Raw genomic sequence first — 17,372 nt, 5'->3', positions numbered from 1 at the left:
GCTATGATGCAATGATGATTTTAATGGTGGGGCGGGGGGGGAGGGGGTCTTTGACAAATAATACTCATTGTGTCGAGTCAGACGCAGAGAATAGCTACTTGGGTGGGCTAGCAGTGCGAATGGAGCCCTTCTCAAACCTACCATCAAAGCTTGCAGGGGAAGTGGAAGAAATCACGGGGAAGGGGGAAAGAAAAGCACAGCAAAGCAATGATTGGAAGTGAATTGCTGTATGAACGTGGAGAGCGCTAGGACCCCGTAGTGAAAAGTTATTCTCAAGTAAACTCGGGATAATTAGTCATGTGCGAATTATGTCATGACATATAAACCTGAACAGATTGCCCGGCAGTGAAGGAGGGAGAGAGTAAAAGCGCAAGACCGCGGAAAGAGTCTAAAAAGGGCACAAAGTTGGTAGTTTTAGTAGCTGGATCTGTTTCATCAGCTTGTTCAAGTCATCATGGATTGTGGAGTGTTAACTTCCAAAAGCATTCTCATTTTCCTCAGCCTCATTTTCTGGGTGAGTTCATTTTAGTTAAACTTTCAGATATCGATCATCAAAGTTTCTCCTAAAACGCAATCTTCAGAACAAAGACTTTTTTTTTGAAGACTGCAGCTTGGCTATTAATTTAGTTTCTGAGCTCGATGTGAAATAAGTGTGGGTTAGCAGGGCTCTGCTAACTTTTCTTTTTAAATTTAGCATTTTAAAAAAAACGTGTGTGTTGCTCATTCTCGGCTGCAACCGAACCCACACACCACGCAACGCAAAACGTCGCGAGCATTTCATTGCTAGTTTGTTTGTTTTTTACGCTTGAATAACTTATTTTAAGAACGCAGATCAATTAATTAATGTTTGGTCATTTAACTTTTTTTTTAAAGTAAGGACTCAGGAGTGTCCTTTTTTTTCCCTAAGATTATGATAACTCTTCATCATCAGGTAAAAGTGAGTCTTTTCAATTTAGTGTATTAACGGCATGTTGGTCCAAAAATCAAAATGCTGGTTGTCTTAGACAAAAATGGTGGCAACACTCAACAAGTCTGCCAGCACATTTGGGACTAAGACACATGCCAGGACTGTAAATTGGAATTCTTGCCGGTTGCTCCTCCTAGCTTCAAATTGATAGGATTTTAACTACCTGGAAAGATAGGTGGGACCTTGATTTGTGCCCTTTCTGGATGACTGATACAATGCTGTATCAAGTATTGGTGTAGCTTGTGTGCTGAAGTTATGTCTGAACTGATAACCTTCCCCCCCTTAAACATAAGGATTTTTTTTTCTCTTCTCCCCACCCTTACAAGCCAACATATTTCTATAAACCTACTATTAAACTTTCTCACTCCAGACAGCACAGAGTAATACAGCCTCTTTTTTTTTCTCTTAATAAAATGGCGATGGAAGGTGGCGACAGGAACAGGGGAATTCTATTTACATCTTGGCCTCAGTTCAACCTTTTTCTTTTGTTTCCTGTTTGGAGTTAAGTTGAGAATCAGTTTCATGTCCTAATCTCTGTAAGAATTTGTTGCAATTGTGCCATTTAGACCTTAGTCAGGATTTTAAAACTGAAAATGGCTGTGTGAAACTTGAGAAAAAGATCAGACTCCTAAACAACAATACAATATTAAAAACCCTTTCTTGCATATGGTTCGCAAAGCCACAGAGCAGGTCCATTGTGGACTTGAAGAGGATATTGACTCACTATTCTGACTCGTGCTATTTTTTTGGTGGTAGTCTGAGTAATATATTTTCTTGCTACATGTCTAACTCTAGGTTTGCCCTGAAACCAGCCAAAGGGGAGGAAAGTCAATAAAACAACCTAGTTTTCACCCAAAATCTACTCCAGTAGCTTTTTTTATTAAGCAGAGACTTCATTATCCACAATGTCTTCCACACTATTCCAATAAACAAATTGTACTGTGATAGTTTCTGTTAGAATGCAAGCTACAATACATTTGGATTGCATTCAATTTTTCACATCTATTGCATTTTAGTGAGTCGGGGTACAGTCACATGCTCATTCCCACTACAAATAATTTTTAATCAAACTGTGATTCTCATTCCTGGGACTCGACATAAGAGCTTTTGCCAAACTGTCATTTTGTATTAGTGTAAACTCTTAGTCACAAGATATAGGCCCAGAACCAGTTTTCAGTGATTAACAGTAATGCAAGATTTAATATCCCCTCTGGCCTTAAAATAAATCTCTAGTATGGCCATGCTGTTACTGCTGCTAGAACTCTTTCTCTGGCACTCCAGTCTTTAATGTGGGCAGTTGGAGGAAAACATTTACCAATTTCCTAAATAAAAAACAGAAAATGCAGCATCTGTGGAAAGAAACAGTTCATGTTTTGAGCCTGTATGACTCTTCAGAGCCAATTTCTTGTGTTGGTTTGATCCAACATCAACCGGAGATCTCCTGCATGTTATTTTAATTGCTTGTGTTGCCTTGATGTGGTGAACAAAACAACTCCATATCTCCACATATTAAGCTTAGCAAAATATAACAACTTGGGATCTAATAAATACCACTACACTTTTGAGGCAAAGCAACCCCATAAAAAGTTTGCAAGTGCAACGTTACTTTTCAGATGAACTTGTTTAATAACAGGTGGAGCCCACCAATCAATGTTCTGCTTGTCAAAAAATGCTATTAGACCATAAGACATAGGAGCAGAAATTAGGCCATTCGGCCCATTGAGTCTGCTCTGCCATTCAATCATGGCTCATAGGTTTCTCAACACCATTCTCCTGCCTTCTCCCTGTAACCTTTGATCCCCATACCAATCAAGAACCTATCTATCTCGGTCTTAAATACACTCAATGACCTGGCCTCCACAGCCTTCTGTGGCAATGAATTCCATAGATTCACCACTCTCTGGTTAAAGAAGTTTCTCCTCATCTCTGTTCTAAAAGGTCTTCCCTTTACTCTGAGGCTGTGCCCTCGGGTCCTAGTCTCTCCTGCTAATGGAAATATCTTCCCCCACATCCACTCTATCCAGGCCTTTCAGTATTCTGTAAGTTTCAATCAGATCCGCCCCCTCATCCTTCTAAACTCAATCGAGTATAGACCCAGAGTCCTCAAACGTTCCTCATATGTTAAGCCTTTCATTCCTGAGATCGTTCTCGTGAACCTCCTCTGGACCCTCTCCAGGGCCAGCACATCCTTCCTGAGATACGGGGCCCAAAATTGCTCACAATATTCTAAATGTGGTCTGACCAGAGCCTTATAAAGCCTCAGCAGCACATTCCTGCATTTATATTCTAGTCCTCTTGAAATAAATGCCAACATTGCATTTGCCTTCCTAACTACCGTGTCAACCTGCAAGTTAACCTTAAGAGAATCCTGGACTAGGACTCCCAAATCCCTTTGCACTCCAGATTTCTGAATTCTCTCCCCATTTAGAAAATAATCTATGCCTCTATTTTTCCTACCAAAGTGCAAGACCTCACACTTCCCCACATTGTATTCCATCTGCCACTACTTTGCCCATTCTCCTAACCTGTCCAAATCCTTCTGCAGCCTCCCAGCCTCCTCAATACTACCTGTCCCTCCACCTATCTTTGTATCATCTGCAAAGTTAGCCAGGATGCCCTCAGTTCCTTCATCTAGATCATTAATGTATAAAGTGAAAAGTTGTTATCCCAACACTGACCCCTGCGGAACTCCACTAGTCACCGGCCGCCATCCTGAGAAGGACCCCCTTATCCCCACTCTCTGCCTCCTGCCAGACAGTCAATCTTCTATCCATGCTAGTACCTTGCCTCCAACACCATGGGCTCTTATCTTACTGAGCAGCCTCCTATGCGGCACCTTGTCAAAGGCCTTCTGGAAGTCCAAGTAGATAACATCCATTGGCTCTCCTTTGTCTAACCTATTCGTTACCTCCTTAAAGAATTCTAACAGATTTGTCATCCCCTTGATGAAACGATGCTGACTTTGCCCTATTTTACCATGCACTTCCAAGTATTCTGAAATCTCATCCTTAGTAATGGACTCTAAAATCTTACCAACGACTGAGGTCAGGCTAATCGGCCTGTAATTTCCCGTCTTTTGCCTCACTCCCTTCTTAAACAGGGGGTTACATTAGCGATTTTCCAGTCCTCTGGGACCCTCCCTGACTCCAGTGATTCCTGAAAGATCACCACTAACGCCTCCACTATCTCTTCAGCTATCTCCTTCAGAACTCTGGGGTGTAATCCATCTGGTCCAGGTGATTTATCCACCTTCAGACCTTTCAATTTTCCTAGCACCTTCTCCTTGGTAATGGCCACCATACTCACCTCTGCCCCCCGACTCTCTTGAACTTTGGGGATGTTACTCGTGTCTTCCGCTGTGAAGGCTGACGCAAAGTACCTATTCAGTTCCTCTGCCATTTCTTTGTTCCCCACTACTATTTTTCCAGCGGCCCAACGTCCACTTTTGCCTCTCTCTTATCCTTTTATATATCTAAAAAAACTCTTGCAATCTTCTCTTATATTACTGGCTAGTTTACCCTCATATTTAATCTTCTCGCTCCTTATTTATTTTTTTAGTTGTCCTCTGTTGGTCTTTGTAGGCTTCCCAATCCCCTGGTTTCCCACTGCTCTTCACGGCATTGTATGCTTTCTCTTTAGCTTTTATGCTGTCCCTGACTTCCCTTGTCAGCCATGGTTGCCTCATCCTCCCTTTAGTATGCTTCTTCTTCCTAGGGATGAATTTTTGCTGTGTCTCCCAAATTACTCCCAGAAACTCCTGCCATTGCTGTTCCACTGTCTTTCCTGCTAGGCTCATCTCCCAGGCAATTCTGGCCAGCTCCTCCCTCATGCCTCTGCAGTTGCCTTTATTCAACTGTAATACCGTTACATCTGATTCCAGCTTTTTCCTCTCAAATTGCAGGGTAAATTCTATCATATTAAGGTCACTTCCTCCTAAGGGTTCCTTCACCTTAAGCTCCCTTATCAAATCTGCCTCATTACACATCACTAGATCTAGAATTGCCTGTTCCCTAGTGGGCTCCACCACAAGCTGCTCCAAAAAGCCATCTCGTAGACATTCCACAAATTCCTTTTCCTGGGATCCACTACCAACCTGATTTTCCCAGTCTACCTGCATATTGAAATCCCTCATGATCACTGTAACCTTGCCTTTCTTACATGCCTTTTCTGTCTCCTGGTGTATCTTGTGCCCCACATACTGACTACTGTTCGAAGGCCTGTACATAACTCCCATTATGGTTTTTTTACCTTTGTGGTTCCTCAACTCTACCCACACAGATTCTACATCATCTGACCCTACATCATTTCTTGCTATCGATTTAATTTCATTTCTTACTAACAAAGCAACCTCCCCCCCCCACCCCCGCCAACCTGCCTATCTTTTCGATAGGATGTATATCCTTGGATATTTAGCTCCCAGTCCTGATCCGCTTGCAGCCATGTCTCCGTGATGCCCACCACATCATACCTGCCAATTTCAATCTGCACCACAAGCTCATTTACCTTATTTCGTATACTGCGTGCATTCAGATACAACGCTGTCAATCCTGTATTTCCCGTCCCCTTTCTCATTGTCGTCCCTTTATCTGATGTGCTTGAAGTTAGATTCCTAGCCCTTTCCAAACACTCTGTCCTATTTTGTGTTCTGGAGACTTTAATAGCCTCTCCTGGGCTCTCCTTTCTTTTCAGTTTTTTCATAATTTTCCATTAAGTTGAATCCACCCCCCCACACACTAACCTGCTGCTTTGTTTCCCATTCCACCAAAAGCAAACTAGTCTAATTAAAATGAACTACAAGTGGCATGGATAGTAATTCAGCAAGGCCCAAATGTATCTGGTCATAAACATGAGCACAATTCTACAGCATGTGTAAAGATACTAAATCCTATCAAAAGGCAGTTTCAATGCCACATGATTCTCCTGGGATTTAATCCATTACAGGTGCTCATGGGTTTGGGAGGAGAAGAGATACAAATGAAACTGTTCTTCCATAGTGTTTTCCAATTATCAAAAAGGAGGAAATGGAACATTACTGGTCTCCCTCAAACACTTGAAGGTCAACTTGCAGATTAACTGTCATTCGGTCTCGAAACATTAACTGTGCTCCTATCTGCAGATGCTGCCAGACCTGAGTTTTTCCAGGTACTACCCCAGCTGGCCTTTTTCTTCTCTTGTTAAAAGAACACTGGCCCAGGGCTGGCTGGATATACAAATCCAACAAGGTTACAGGGAAAGGAGCAGGCAGACATGCTTAGCCACAAGAGCACTGCATTGTGTTTTAAACTGCACATTTGCCTTTGGGACCAGAACCAAAGGTCAGCATGAGCAGGCAGGGTTCTAAGATAACTAATCTTTACAAGGGAGACTGGAAAAGATGGTGGCTTTAAGTTCTTTATGATGATGTTTCACTTGTGGGAGGAACCTTAAGAATAGCCAAAATCAAGATCATGGTTAAACTATTAAATGCTTTGACTATTTTTGACTAACCACAGCGCCAGGAAATGTGCAAGATCTTGTGCATATGACTAAATTACAAGTTTAGGGTGGGTCGGTATCTGCTGGTTTTACTTTCTGTAAACACACCAAGCTTAAGCAACTGAAGTCCAGATGTGATACCAGTGGTTAATTAGATATTTTGTAGTTGTATCCCATGCAAATTCAACACTGAAGTGTAATTGGCTTGAGTTTAAAATAAAAACAAGAGTGCTGGAAAAACTCAGCAGGTATGGCAGCATCTGTGGGGAGAGGTAATTTTGAGTCTGTGAGACTCTTCAGAGCTTGAGTTTGGATCTATTTTGTTACCTAGAACTTGGCCCTTTCTTTCAATAGAAGAAGAAATTGGTGGATTAATGACTGTTTTAAACAATATAACTGCTTTTGTGGTTGCTTGATAGTAATAGCTAAATTGAATCAAAATATTCAAATTCCATGGGGTTTCAGCTCTTGTGTTCTCCATTATTAATCAAACCCTCTGGATTACTAATTCACATAGCACTAGGGATAACAGCAAATATTGGCTAAATTTCTAGTACTGTTAAATGTTTTCATGGAAATATTAGTTACTCCAATAGTCATCTGGGTGCATAATGTCACTGCCTATTACTGAATATTATTTTCGGGAGGTCAGTTACTTTGTCTAAAGGAAAGTCTTGGGAAGAGTGAGTTTTTTTTAATTTAAAAGATGTGGTTACATTCTCATCTGTCTATCTACCCAAGTAAACTATATTGTGATGCATTTGCTCCTTTTTGCTTTCAACAAACACTTATTTGTTTTGTAGGCTGCAGGAGGTGTGCTAACCTATGTGGGAGCCAGTTTGTTATTAACCTTTAAGAACTACAACCACTTCTTTGAAGACCATTACACTGTATTACCAGCTTTGGTGATCATTGGCATTGCACTTATAATGTTTGTTATTGGACTCATTGGATGCTGTGCATCACTGAGGGAGTCTCGCTTTGCTTTGGGATTGGTGAGTTTTGTTTCCTATTTTGCTGCTGCTTGAATCTTCATGTGAAGGCTGACGGACTAGAATTTTTGTACCTTTTTTAGGTGAAAAGGTTTTTATAGACTCCTTCAGGCTTAGTTTACTGGCCTGTTGTGTAAAGGCACAATCTGGCTAGCCAGTTTGTGTAAACTAGAGAATTCAATGTTAGCATTGGGAAAGCTTTTGTAAATATGAGAATGCCTACCCTGTACCTTGACTAAAGTAGATCAGCTATGGTCTTTCAGGTGTTAATATTGAAACTGTATCTCCTCTTGCCTTTTTATTAAGTGAATGTATAGCTGTGTATACAATGTACTAAAAATTGATGGTGAACAGACCGCATTGATGGTGAACATAATCTGATTTACTGGACTTCTGTTCTTTTATGAACCTAAGAATTCAGCAGGAACCACTATGATTTGTAACTTGTATTAATTTGAACCAAAGAGCTTAGCTTCCAAATATAGAAGGCAGTTCAGAATATGTTGCTGTTTGGCCCATGTGTATTCTCTAGAGCTGCTGCTGAAAACAGAGTTGGACATGGCACTTGTGGCCTAAATTTCCCCACTTTTTTTTCCTTCATTGGATCTACCAACTCAAGATTACTTTTCCTTCCAATGAAATGGGGTTGGAATGCTTGAAACATTCCAATGGGTAGGTCTTGGCCCAAAGAGGACGGTCTGTGCAAGGCCTTGCACAATCTTCAAGGTGAGAGAGAATTGAAAAATGGATCTTAAAAGCATGGTACACTAGCCACCTGTTCCTGCTGTCAGGCAATGTCACATTCAGTACAAATGATTCCTAACTTGGAGTTAACCATGCAGTCAAGGAAAGGTCGGGGGTATCTCCAGGGTAATGTTTTTTGCCAGCCTCTTAACACCAGTACAATGGCCAAATTAAAGCTTAGGTTCACTTAACTTTAGTCAGTAACCACTATCACTTGAACCAAGTTACAAAAATCAGATTGTTGGGTGAGGTTTGCCTACATCTGAGCAAGTGGGTGGGAATATCAGAAGGTGAAATTTGCCAAATTGCCCGCTTGATAATGTCTTTGGGTTATGCATTTCTGTCCCCCTCTTGATGATGGTGATGATTTTTTTTTTGCAGTGAATGCAAGGCAGATAGTGTTCAAATGAATGTTCATGGTTGTAATTATGGTTTTTCTCTTACTCAGTTCATGACCATACTGTTGATCATCTTTGCTGCAGAAGTGTCTGCTTTTGTCCTGGGATTTGTCTACAGAAAGAAGGTACTTTTTAAAATTGTTTAAACAAACTTGCTGCAGAATGTATATTTTCACTGTCCTTGCCCCTATTGATTTTCATTTTAACTCTAAAAATCATAGTATTAAAACAAACTTCTATATGGGAAGTGGAATTGTCAATAATGACAAGTTGTCTATTGATCTACCTGTGGACACATTCAGTACAGAGCAGTTGCTGGAGTGACATTGAACTCTAGACAGCACTAAATGTGGCTTCCTCCCAGTGAAGTTCTGTTAATTAAACTTTCTCTTTTAAGCATCTTTCATGAGCATTAAGATCATCATGGATTCTGTAACTCAATTGGCCATAGTTGGATTCCCAATTAACATGGCTAAAATTGAACAACACTAAAGGAACTACTTTGTGCTTGATTTGAGTTGGGTAGAAATGAGTGGTGAACTTTTTTTACTGAGATAAGAACTAATAGTTCTGTGCATTTCCTATAGGTACATGAAGGTCTGAATAACTCTATGACTCTTGTCTTTGCCAAATACAATGGGAAAAATAGTGAGAGCAGGGCTGTGGACGTCCTGCAAGAAGAGGTAAGATAAATGTGATCATAATGCTTGATTGTTAAGGTGTGCAGTCGGTGATTTGCTAAATCTTACCACATCAAGAAGTCCTATACCAAGGCATCCACCATCTAATTCAAACCAAACATGGGTTGATGCTGCTTTGCATTGTATCTGTAAACTTGTCTTGCCAAAAGTGGTGGAGCAGTTTTGGAAAAGTCTCAGACTTGGCAGATCAGTTTGTCAATCCACTGGCCCTTCAAAGACTTCATTGCTTTTCCATCTTGGAAAGGGAGTTGTGGGGAGGGATTGACAAACTGTAGTAAACTGTACATCCTTGTCTTCCCCCTCCTTGCCCTGCATGGTGTTACCTCAGACTTCAGAACAGCCCACATGATTTTTGCCTCCAAGCATATTCCTAATCTAACTTGGGATATAGGTATGGTCTTTTCAATCTTGATGCAAATTTAGTTGGACCAAGATCTAACTTGACATCTTGAGCAGACATTCAAGTACAGGGACTTTGGTAAGCACCCAAGTTAATGTTGACTTGCCTTATGCAGCTGGGCATTTCTGTAATTTGTCACTTCAGTTTGGTGAAATGAGTAGTGGAAGTAGGTTGGCTTAACCCAATCAAATGGCCCTACTTGCACAGCCAGAACATTGGCAGAAGCATATAGCATCTTTTCCATTCCCACTACAATTTGTAATCCAGCAGAAGGGATGAAAAGGGCGACTACTTGAATTTGTGCTTTGAGATGGAGTTGTTGCTAAACATTGACTTTTTTTTGTGAAACCCCAATAGCTTTGTGGAAACTCGTTAATTTTGTTAAAACATGTCCTTCCTCTAGATGCAATGCTGTGGAATTAAGAACTACACCTACTGGGAAACAACTAAATGGTTCAACAAAGGGAACAAGACATTCCCCCTGAGCTGCTGCAAAGTTCATTTTTCCAACTGCACAGGAAGCCCAAAGCACCCTGAGCTCCTCAACACAGGAGTGAGTTCCATTAAACTTTAACAGTGATCCCAAACCTTGTTCTTTAAGACGGCAGCAACACTCCTGCTTCTGCAAGAATTCCAGCTGTCATCCCAATACTTGGCTTTCTAGACTGAATGTGATGCAAATAATGAGGGAGGAAAAAGAATGCATATCAATTATAGCTGAATCTCAAGCGAACACTGGTTTAACCTCCTTATCTACATACTGCAGCTGTTTACTTTGGTGGTACAATCTCTTTAAGAGCCTGTTTAGTACTCTGAATTAGGAAGTGTCAGTTGATAGCATTCCTACCTCAAGACTGTTCATATCCCACTGCAGGATTTAATAAAAATCTAAATTAACACTATATATAGTGCAGTACTGAGGGAGTGTTGCACTATTGGAGGTATTATCTTTCAGGCAAGATGTTTAATTAAGGCCTCATCTGCCCTCAAAGTAGATGTAAAGGATTCCATTTGAGGAGCAGGAGTTATCCCTGGTATTATAGTCTAGTTATCCCTTGATCAACATCCTTTTTTAAAAAAAAAATTACCTAGTCATTATCACCATTGCTGTTTGTGGAAGCTTGACTATTACATTTCTTACAGTACTAACTACACCAAGTACTCAGTTGGCTGTAAAATGCTTTGGAACACCTGGTGGCTGTGGGTGTTATGCAAGTCTGTTTATCCCTCTTGAATCATTCAAGCACTGGAATTGCTGTTAAGTGGTTGTGGCTCTGGCTCTATTTCAGTTTTGCAGAGTCCAATCCATTCTTGGTATCTATTGCCATTTACCACAAATTTCACTCGTCGCCCTCTTATAATGCTTCAGAATGATAGATTGTGGGGAATTCTACCTGGCTGTGCATTTGGAGCAAACTTCTATAGTGCAGAATGAACTCCATACTCTTACAAAATAAACATGTTGTATTCTGGGATGCCCTGTGACATGGGAAGGAGAATTTGCTTAATTTTTAAACAAGGCTTGTATAAAATTGGGTGCATTTAAACTTCCACATTTAGTAAAATATGCATGTCATTTCGGTTTGAAGACCTTTGGCTCAGGTAATCAAAACACTAGAAATTTTGTGCCTTTGGACACTGGTAAAACTTTAAGGAGATGAGTAAGGAATTGAAGATGCAGTCCAAAAGACTAAGTGTGGAGGAAAGTGGGGTTTGGGGGCAAGTTCCCCTGAAGATGGGTATACAATGTGGATCTTAATGGGGAGAAACTTGCTGTTTTAGAGATTTGAAAGCCAGGATAACTAATTCAATGCCCAGGCACTGGGGATAGCTGAGTCGAAACTTCTTTTCAGGATTAAGTGCATGCTGTGAGGGTCTGGAAGGAGAATTTTGGTGGCTTCAGTGGTAAAAGGAGTAAAGATGGCCAAGTTCAACTATAAGCTTCCTGAAGGTAATGTATTAATGTTGGAAACCTTTTAATTTAAACCATTTTTCCTTGTAGGGATGTGAGGTGAAATTGGAGGATGGCCTGGAATCCACTCTGAGTTATGCTATGCTGATCATCCTAGGATTTGCCATCATTCAGGTAGTGATTTTTTTTTTTAAACCAGACCTGACACCCTAGAATAAAAGGTCCCATAGCTAGGGTTGTTGGCCATAACTAGGACGAAGACCTGAGAGACTTACAAGTTTAAATAACTTGAGTTTGAGTAGAGGAAAGAATTACAGCTTAAATTTTCATTCCTAAATCAATCCAGACACCAAGATGTATTCTGGGTTGGGATTTTTTGTACAATTTTGGAGACAAGAGACACCTTGGATCCCTTACCAATTGAGGACAGTGGATAGACTCGAGGCAGAAGGGCTTGTATCAGACCAATGTAGGTGGCACCCTCTGCAGATCTCTTTTAATTTATATACAAAGCTTATTGAGGAGAGGGAACACTGGATCCTCTTCATGGAGGGAAAGTGTCTGCAGCTGTGGCCCTCTGTCTATGACAGATATGGGGTGGTGGGAGGAGGGTGTCCTTCCAGTGTGGAGCACTAGCCCTCCCTGGTCTGTCAGGAAGCTGCTGCCTTCATCTCTTGGCCACTTCAGCCTTGGGACTGCCCACATGCAAAAATTCTAGTTGGGAATTGACCTTTAATAGGCCCTTAGGTAGCCTAATTGGCTACCCAACACTTGTTGGGCAGGTAGCTGTCACTCTTATCCAGCCTGCTCCAAAATGACCCAGGCTAGAGGTAAGCATTTTCCCCACTATTAGCCAGCATGGGCTAAGTGTTGGCACATATTCTAAACTTAATAGCAGTTAATCAGTGTCCTTGCCCCCACATACTTGTAAACCAGACACTGATTAAAGGATTAATTATAATTAAATATCTGCTTATTTTCCTCCAGCTTTTTGGAATGTTCAGCATCTGTGTGATTGGCTGCAGAAGAAAACAAGAAGGCTACCAACCACTCCCACATGGAATGTATGCATGAAGGAAATCAAGGCTATGAAAATGTCCAGCTATGAGGCTTGCTTTGAACTCTACTATGCTGACCAGTGGAAATGTGTGTTCAGACCCACTTACTCTCCCCTTTTTTTCCCTTCCTATAAATGGAAGCCATTCCTGCTCTTAAATCTACCCTTGCCCTCATGTGCTTGCCTTGTAATACTGGAGAATCTTATCTGTACAGATCACAATACTGTTTTTATAATCCCTTCTTCCCACCACCCTCCTTGATTTTGCTTTATTTTTGATGTGGCTGCATCTGAAGATGTGTTGCAGTCAAAAAGTTATGACCATGTACATTATCTCTTGCACATTCAGAGACACTGCATCCAAGGCTGTAATGCTGGCTTCATATATTGAGTGAATTGTGAAGTCAGCTTTACTAAAGTCCTCTGGGGAAAATGGAAATCTATGCACAACTGGATGACGAAATGATTAATTGATGGAATTATTTTTCTTCCCTCTTCCACCCAGAGTGGGGCCCTCTTTGTATTGATGTTTTAATATTTGCTGTTTGTAGCCACTTTTTTTCTAACCACTTCCAAAAGTTCTTCCTTGCTGTTCTCAGTTACTGTACATGTAAACAATATGTAAGAGCTTATTTTGATATAATGGCTAAATGGAAAGTTGCACTATTCACTTAATTGAAGTGATTTTTATTTTTGGCTATAGTGGCAATTAACTAACAAGTAAAGGATAGTTTTAAATGTTGCATTAATGAATTAACTATAAAGAACTGTTTGCCAAATCATTATTGATATCTAGCTGTTCAGATCTGACCTTTGTAGGCTAAACCGTTTCAAAATTAACATTTATCTCTAGCTCTTGGCTTCCTTCCTTGAAAGACATTCATAACCTATAAATGCCTGTAAATTCAATTACCAAAATAGGATCCTCCCTTTTTTAGTGGAAAATGCTGCTAGTCAATCTGAACAGATGCAGTTAGATCTTGGTCTTATTCAGCATATCTTAATCAGTACTGAAGTAAAAGATTTGAGTTCAGATCTCAAATTCCCAACATCCTTTTAATTCTGCATTTAAAAAAAATAAATAAATAGGAGTACACCATTTGGTTAACATGAGGCAGGGGGGAAATGATGAGTAGGTTCTGGATGCCATTCACTTACCCTGTGTCTTTGCACACTTTAAGCTGAGCTCTTGATATCAATCCAAATAAAAGCTTGTCACAGCTCGGATGCTAGTTAACAACTGAATCAATCCTTAAATCATGTCTCACCAATAGTAGGAATTTCCTTTTTTGAAATTGACAAGCTATATACTGTTCTCTTTTCTTTGGAAAGAAGTCTTAGCCAGATAATGGTGCAAAGATGAGCTTGCTGTAAATGACCAACTAGGAGGCTTGGCATTTTAACTGAGCTTAATCAAAACAAACATTTTACATTAAGTATTGTGTGGCAGGTGAAAGATTGTTTAGTGCTTCATTTTTTGATATTTGGGTTTTTGGTGTTTTAGTGCATAAATTTAATGAGGAGCCAGAACAATTCCCAAGCTCAAGCTGTGTTTCCGTAATTAACTCAAGTTCAGGTATCCTTAAAAAAAAAAATCTATCCAGCATCCTTTTCAAAATCACACCTACTTCCCAAGCTGTGGTGCCCAGAACGGCTCACCATGCTCCAGGCATGACCCAGTTGATGATTTTTGCATAGCTGAGCCATACTTGCTCTCATCATATGCTAACAGTGCCTAAATTCACAATTTGATTTGGGAATGAGTGCTATCATTAAGCCAAGTTGATGCACAAGGCAATAGTGCACCTTGGCCAAGAGCATAGCTCCAAGTGTCAAGGAGCAGGGAGATTGCAGCACTTCAATGTAAGCATCTATTAGCTTAGAGGGGAAAAGCGTTCATCAGACCATGACTTTCAGAATAAGTTATGCAAAATGGTAAGAGTTTTGGAAAAATCCTTAAAATACTTGATTTTTCTGCCTTGAAAAATTAGTGCAATAAAATTTAGCTTGTCTCCATACAGCCTAATCAAATCTTATTTGCTTCAATACAATTGCAATACTCTTATTTACAATATACATTCCACATAGGTATACAAGCCTGAGGGGAAACACATTTTAAGAGTGCAATAGAATTAATTTTTTCTCTATGCAGTATTCACAATGTACATTCCTTGAGGCATGCAGTCAGATTTTCCTTAGTGTAATATGGCTGAAAGATTTTAAGACACTGACCTTTTCCCCACTGTCCCTATATAGTGGCTGCCCCAAGCTTTAGTGTATTCCCTCAGCATGTAGTCCTAAACATGACTGGCATAATTCCATGATGACACTTTGAACTGGAAGACCAAGCAAGTTTTGGGCAGACCAAAGAGCATCTTTCACTGAGTTGATGGTCCACCAGCTGCAGTTGATGTTTATCTCAGTGTGCAACCCTGGGAATAGTAAATGGAGCATGAGTTCTGTGTCATGGAGCAGCTCAGGGTCAACCTCAACCAAAAACCGCTGCATGAGTGTTTCTTTGTATAGCCACATTTCAGTAAGGTGGACTACAGTCTCTTCCCTGCCATAGCCACTTCAGGCAAAAGCAGAGAAAGGTGAGATGCTGTGTGTGTAGGAAGGGTCTTTCTCACCATCAACCAAGCTATTTTAAGGTACACAAACCAAACAGTGGTTGAGTTAGTGCATGACAGCTTTAATGTTTAAATATGATGCATTTTGGGAGGATGAACATGGTAAGGGAATACATAATGAATGGTAGGACCCTAGGAAGTACAGAGGATCAGAGGGACCTTGGTGTATGTATCCAGAGATCCCTGAAGGTAGTGGCACGGGTAGATTAGGTGGTTAAGAAGGCATATGGGAAACTTGCCTTTAATAGCGAAGGCATAGAACATAATAGGGAGGTTATGTTGGAGTTGTATAAAACACTAGGGCCACAGCTGGAGTACTATGTGCAGTTCTGGTCGCCACACTGTAGGAAGGATATGATTGCACTGGAGACGGTGCAGAGGAGATTCACCAGGATGTTGTCTGGGCTGGAGCGTTTCAGCTACAAAGAGAGACTGGATAGGCTAGGGTTGTTTTCCTTAGAGCAGAGAAGGCTGAGGGAAGACCTGATAGAGGTATACAAAATTGTGAGGGATAGGGTAGATAAGAAACTTCTCCCCTTAGTGGAGCTGTCAATAACCAGGGGCATAGATTTAAGGTAAGGGGCAGAAGGTTTAGAGGGAACTTTTTTTTACCCAGAGGGTGGTTGGAATCTGGAACATATGGCCTGAGGGGGTGGCAGAGGCAGGGACCCTCACAACATTTAAGTATTTAGATGAACACTGGAAACACCATAGCATACAGGGCCATGTGCCAAGTGCTGGAAAATGGGATTAGAATAGACACAATGGGCCAAAGGGCCTGTTTGCTGTATAACTTTATGACTATATAAGGTAAGGCACTGGTGGCAGCACATTTTAGCTTGGTAATGGCAAATGATTTCTAAATCCCACAAAGCTATTATATGACCATGGAGAATAAGAATTACAATGTTTAACAGAGTTCAGAGATTTTATGAATATTCTGCATGTTGCATCTAACCAAACGTAGACCTGGAATAATTATAATCAAAGATGGGTTGACTGCAACTAACCAATTGCTTTTCACATAGACATTCACTTTTTCCAGCCACCTATTTGTTCAGGAATATGGGAAATGACTGCTTTGGGACTGGCTGAAATCTGAATGGTCTCCCCTTCAAAATTGGCACTTCTTTGCCCGTGATTCCTTCAATGACCAGGAAGAGGGTCCAGCTGGAGGGGAAAGAGCTGGGAAAAAGCTAATGTAGTGGTAGTGTGTGCGTTCAGGGGAAAAGCAGAAGTGCTTTGTGTACATATGTGCCATGTGAAAATGGTGGAAAACGATGCTTTGCCTCCTCGGACCTACAGAAGAGCCTGGCTGGAAGAGAAGGAAATGTTCTTGCTGTGTTTGAATACACATCTAGGTTCTGCGGAATTGGTAGGTGGGCTGAGTGACAATTAGGTCAAGGAAAAGCTACGAAAGGCTGAGGTGGTGTTCTTCCACAATGTTTAGATTAAGTTAGTGATGTACAATCAGGTTCTTTTTGTTGACATTCATGATGGTCAGGAACCCATAAATGCCCAGCAACGAGACACGAGGCCAATTGAGCTCTGTCCCCCTCTGTCGCGGGGAGGGGGGTGTTGTCAGCAGGAAGGAGGCTTTCCAGCACTGAAAGATCAGCAGTCTCACAGTCACAACTGCTGACGGGCGCCTCCAACCCCGGTCTCCAGTAACTAAGAAGGGTTGGAGCCTTTGGAGATGATGGGGAAATTGGCTGGCTGGTGGGCGGTGTAGGGATGGGGGGATGGATGGATTGGGGGTGGGGGGGAATGGATGGATTGGGGAGGGGGAATGGATGGATTGGGGGGGGGGATGGATGGATTGATGGGGGGGGAAATGGATGGATTGGGGGGGAATGGATGGATTGGGGGGAATGGATGGATTGTGGGGGGCGGAAATGGATGGATTGGGGGGGGGGAAATGGATGGATTGGGGGGAATGGATGGATTGTGGGGAATGGATGGATGGGGGGGGGAATGGATGGATTGGGGAGGGGGAATGGATGGATTGGGGGGGATGGATGGATTGTGGGGGGGGGGAATGGATGGATTGGGGGGGAATGGATGGATTGGGGGTGGGGGGAATGGATGGATTGCGG

General features: G+C 41.4%; 1 protein-coding gene across 1 annotated transcript; it reads left to right on the top strand.

The window, feature by feature from the left end:
- The first annotated feature begins 315 nt into the window (after nt 1-315).
- Nucleotides 316-13,437, top strand: tspan36 (tetraspanin 36). Its single transcript, XM_078553042.1, has 7 exons — nt 316-514; nt 7,246-7,437; nt 8,627-8,701; nt 9,164-9,259; nt 10,081-10,230; nt 11,680-11,763; nt 12,577-13,437. The coding sequence occupies exons 1-7, from the start codon at nt 455-457 to the stop codon at nt 12,661-12,663; spliced, it is 744 nt and encodes a 247-aa protein (XP_078409168.1). The 5' UTR covers nt 316-454; the 3' UTR covers nt 12,664-13,437.
- Nucleotides 13,438-17,372: the final 3,935 nt, after the last annotated feature.

The sequence above is a fragment of the Cetorhinus maximus genome, chromosome 1 (genome assembly GCF_964194155.1).
Source record: "Cetorhinus maximus chromosome 1, sCetMax3.hap1.1, whole genome shotgun sequence".
NCBI classification, from domain to species: domain Eukaryota; kingdom Metazoa; phylum Chordata; class Chondrichthyes; order Lamniformes; family Cetorhinidae; genus Cetorhinus; species Cetorhinus maximus.
Note: the sequence above shows the minus strand (reverse complement) of the source record. Positions and strands in the feature narration are given on the sequence as shown.

Excerpts from the sequence above, each read along its gene's own strand:
- tspan36 (XM_078553042.1), top strand. The coding sequence starts at position 455 with ATGGATTGTGGAGTGTTAACTTCCAAAAGCATTCTCATTTTCCTCAGC. Across the intron at positions 515-7,245 it reads TCCTCAGCCTCATTTTCTGG|GCTGCAGGAGGTGTGCTAAC; the intron begins GTGAGTTCATTT and ends TTTGTTTTGTAG. Across the intron at positions 11,764-12,576 it reads TAGGATTTGCCATCATTCAG|CTTTTTGGAATGTTCAGCAT; the intron begins GTAGTGATTTTT and ends ATTTTCCTCCAG.